We start from the raw sequence: 3,995 nt of genomic DNA, 5'->3' as shown, positions 1-3,995 counted from the left end.
CTTGATTAATATTATTCAATGATACAAAGCGCAATGCATCCAATTATTTGAAAAAAAAAAATCTTTGAAAAAAATAATTTTTTATACTATGAAAATTTCTATTGCGAGACATCCTTGCTTCTAATCATCATGTTTGATATCATGTGTTGAACATATTGTGTGTATTAGATCCAGAAAACTATGAGCCATTTTGTAGGAGACGTTATCCAGTGTTCACTAGAACAAGATCACATGGAAGGTGTCGAGGAACATGAATGGGTAAGTAAATGTTTCATGTACTGTAAATCATAAAATTGAAATCGTGTCAATAAGGTAGATACTGTTAAATGGATGTAATAGTAAATTTATTATATAAATAATATAGCGAGAGAGAGAGAGAGAGAGAGATGTGTATACATTTCCATTCATATTTTTAGATCTTCAGTACGTAATTTAAAGATAATTATAGTAACCTAATAATAAGGAAATCGAAATCATATACTTTTATCTCTCTATATGTTATTTATATAATTTATTATTATATATGACTTCTTATTGCCATAATTTCAATTTTATTATTATTTTTTTTATAGAACTTCTCTCTAAATTTACTTATATCATTTGCTGTGTTATAATTCTGGTTTTTAAGTAATTATTTATTTATCTTGATAGTTTAATAATTCTGTACTCTCATTAGTTTCATATGTATATTATGTACGAGTATACTATCACATTATCTTTTTTATATTTATTTTAGTAAAAATAATATTAACAAAGCAATAAGTTTCAAAATAGAAAGAAAATTTATATACAATTTATTTACAAAAATAATTGATTAACATTCAAACTTATTGTTTTAGGACGAGTGAAAATTGAAGACTTGTGGATAGATGCAAACTGGAAAGATAAAAATCTAAAAAACGTAGTTTTTGTTTGAGCCGCGTAAATTATTCATAAGTTAGAATTATATATCGCGCGAATGGCAACAATATCGCAGTGTTACTGTGTATAGAGTGAGAGACAGTTGTCGAAGAAATATACTTCCAACAATTTTCTTTTGCGGGGGAAGTAAAAATACAGTGTTTTATATCAATTTACAACAAATAATACTCATTTTTTCGTAAATCTAGCTTAAGATTTTGTAATTGCATTTTTTAATGCATAGAAGTAAGAATCCAGGCCTTGTTAACACATTAATTTAAAGTAAAAAGATAAACGAAGTAAATGACACAAGAGATTTTTTAATCTGACTACATTAATGCAATATTTGATATAACGCAGTGTCAGTATGATAACACAGTTCTTATAAAACTAAAATGCGTGATTATAGCTCTAGTCCCAAATAATTTTTTAAAATCGCTTTTTTATCTCACTTATATATTTCTAACTATACTTAAAAATAATTCTGTACTATTCTATAGTATATCATATATTGTAGAGATTATATTAGATATAGGATATGCTTAATTATTGTCAAGAGAATTGGGAAGCTTATAATGCAATTGGACAATAGTTTCATCCATTTATTTAATGAATATCAGTTTTTTAAGTTTAATGGATGAGTAATTCTTCTTAGAGCGAGTATGCTAGTATATTCGTTACAATCATTACCTGCTTTTCAGTACCGAGTGTAAACGATATCAATTGTGTCAGAGACAATTATTGACGATTTTTTTAATTATTTACTATATATCAAGCATTAAAATGATTAGAATTTTCTATGTAAACAAGAAAAAACTGTAATAATGTGCCATTTGTGAAACGACAGACATAATCCAATCTGCCATTAATAAGAAAGAGAAAAAGCAGTATTACAAACAATATTATTAGTTCTTTGAAAGTAATTGATTTCTCATTAAAGTTGACATTCCTTATTTAATTTATTTAATTGCCACACTAGTGCCAGATTTATCTTTGTTTCGATTAATTTCAGGTGTCAATAATAATGTCAATGTATAATATGTCATAATATAATATATTATTACTGATAATAGAGCATTACTGATAATAGAGCAAACACACAGTTTCGTCGCAGATTGTGGGGAGAGGGGGGGGGGCGGAGAAGCAAATGATGTTTTACGATATTTCATATCTTTGCACGCATATACAAAAAGACAAATTAAGTGATAAATTCAACGCGCAAATAAGTAATCTTAAGCAATTAATTTTATAACTGGTGAACATTTAATGAACATTCTGTAACATTTAAGTGATTAATGAAGAAAAAAAATGATCCTCTTTTTACAATAATCTTTCTTATCAAAATATTGAATAATAACACAATTGCCAATTTATTAGCAATAATCTTTTTATCTAAATATTCAAATCAGAATATTTCATCTCGTCTATATACATGCGTATGTATTTTTACAAGTTATAAAAAATAATGGTACTATGTCCTCCAAAAATAAGTTTTGTAATTGGTGATAAAATATCTATTTTTTTCTTTGTAAAAGATTGAATGTTATATATATGAATGTATGTATGTATGCATATACAGGATGTCTCACAACTACCATATTTTCTCTTAAGGACATATTCTTGAGGTAATTTTGAGACGAAAATTCTAATAAAATGTCGAAACTATTAATTTTTTGAATTATAAACTAATTTTAAATGCTTATAAATCAAAAACTATTTTATTTTTATAATCTATTATTATTTTTGAATTCTTTTGTGTTGTTGACATTCTAAGACAAAAATCCTAATACATCGAGGCTATAATATAAAGCTTTCGAATTACACACTATCTTTAATTAATTATTCAAAACCTATTATAGCTTTGACTTTTTTTTGTATTAGGATTTTCATCCTAAAATTACTTTAAGAATACGTTCTTAAGATGAAATGCGCTAGTTGTGAGATGATCATCCTTTTGTGTGTGTGTGTGTGTGCGTGCGTGCGTGCGTGCGTGCGTGCGTGCGTGCGTGCGTGCATTAGAGTGATTGTTATTTTAATAATTTTCGAAATTTAATCAGGACACTCCCTAAAGTGGTTCAATATTACAAAAAAAAATAACATCAATTTTTTCAAATTTTTTGAACAATTTTAATTAATTTCATTTAATTAATTAATTTCATTGGATCGGCAATTTTTACATTGGATTCTAATCAAAATTTACGTAAAATGGACTTTTTTAACTCATTCAATTTCAAGCAAATTAAAAAAAATTTTAATATGGGTTAAGAATTACAGTGTCGACCGAATTTTATCCAAAGGTATTTTTCCGTCTATTCGTGTCACTGGAACTTAAAATTTGAAAAATCTAGTTATTTTTTTAGGTATTGAACTGCTTTAGAGCTGTCCCGATTAAATTTCAAAAATTGTTAAAATAATATACTTTAATATATATATTTGTGTGTGTGTGTGTGTGTGTGTGTGTGTGTGTGTGTGTGTTATACACACATATGTATATATATAAACTATTTTTTTTTACTTTTCATATCTTGGGGCATATGAATATATTTTATCAACATAGTGCCAAAAATTCATTACTAATAGTATTTTTTGTATCTTGCACATTTTAGACCTATAAGAAGGCATTCGAGAGTATTTAAGAAATTTTCTTAAGAAATGTCAGATGTTTAAGATGAAACTTGATTTGTCACTCCCATTTACTCATCCGCACTACTGATTTTATATTGCATTATAAAAAAAAGATACAAGTGTTGCATATCTTGATGTAATGTTTTTTGTTTATTCGTACATGTTATATATAACAATCGCAATTCAGATTTGTAACCATTTTGCAGTTTTCAATTCTATCCGTTTATGACCAGATTATGAATAATAAACGATTTTTTACAGAACGACATTAGAGATTAAGACATTAGAGATAAACGTGCATAATAAAAAAAAAATGATTAAATATTTCACGATTTGATTTCGTTCTGTAAATCTTCGCTGTCTAAATAATTTTATCATATAGTAATGTATCTTTATATATCAATCTTATAACGTTCATGTATTTCAGCTATAAAATCTTTTTATCAAAAATTCTAATCATATCTGATTTC

The 3,995-nt window shown here is 26.3% G+C and overlaps 1 protein-coding gene across 3 annotated transcripts in view; it reads left to right on the top strand.

Moving 5' to 3' along the window:
* Positions 1-1,313, top strand: part of LOC108692443 (coronin-7) — an 8,781-nt gene extending 7,468 nt beyond the window's left edge. For 2 of the 3 annotated variants that reach the window (XM_018200689.1, XM_018200687.1), the window contains 2 exons: positions 169-258; positions 840-1,313. In XM_018200689.1, coding sequence (XP_018056178.1) covers positions 169-258; positions 840-848 — 99 coding nt within the window. In that variant the 3' untranslated portion in view covers positions 849-1,313. The remainder of the gene's footprint in view (positions 1-168; positions 259-839) is intronic. The other variant, XM_018200688.1, reaches the window with a different exon arrangement.
* Positions 1,314-3,995: the final 2,682 nt, after the last annotated feature.

The sequence above is a fragment of the Atta colombica genome, unplaced genomic scaffold, assembly GCF_001594045.1.
Source record: "Atta colombica isolate Treedump-2 unplaced genomic scaffold, Acol1.0 scaffold70, whole genome shotgun sequence".
NCBI lineage: Eukaryota > Metazoa > Arthropoda > Insecta > Hymenoptera > Formicidae > Atta > Atta colombica.
Note: the sequence above shows the minus strand (reverse complement) of the source record. Positions and strands in the feature narration are given on the sequence as shown.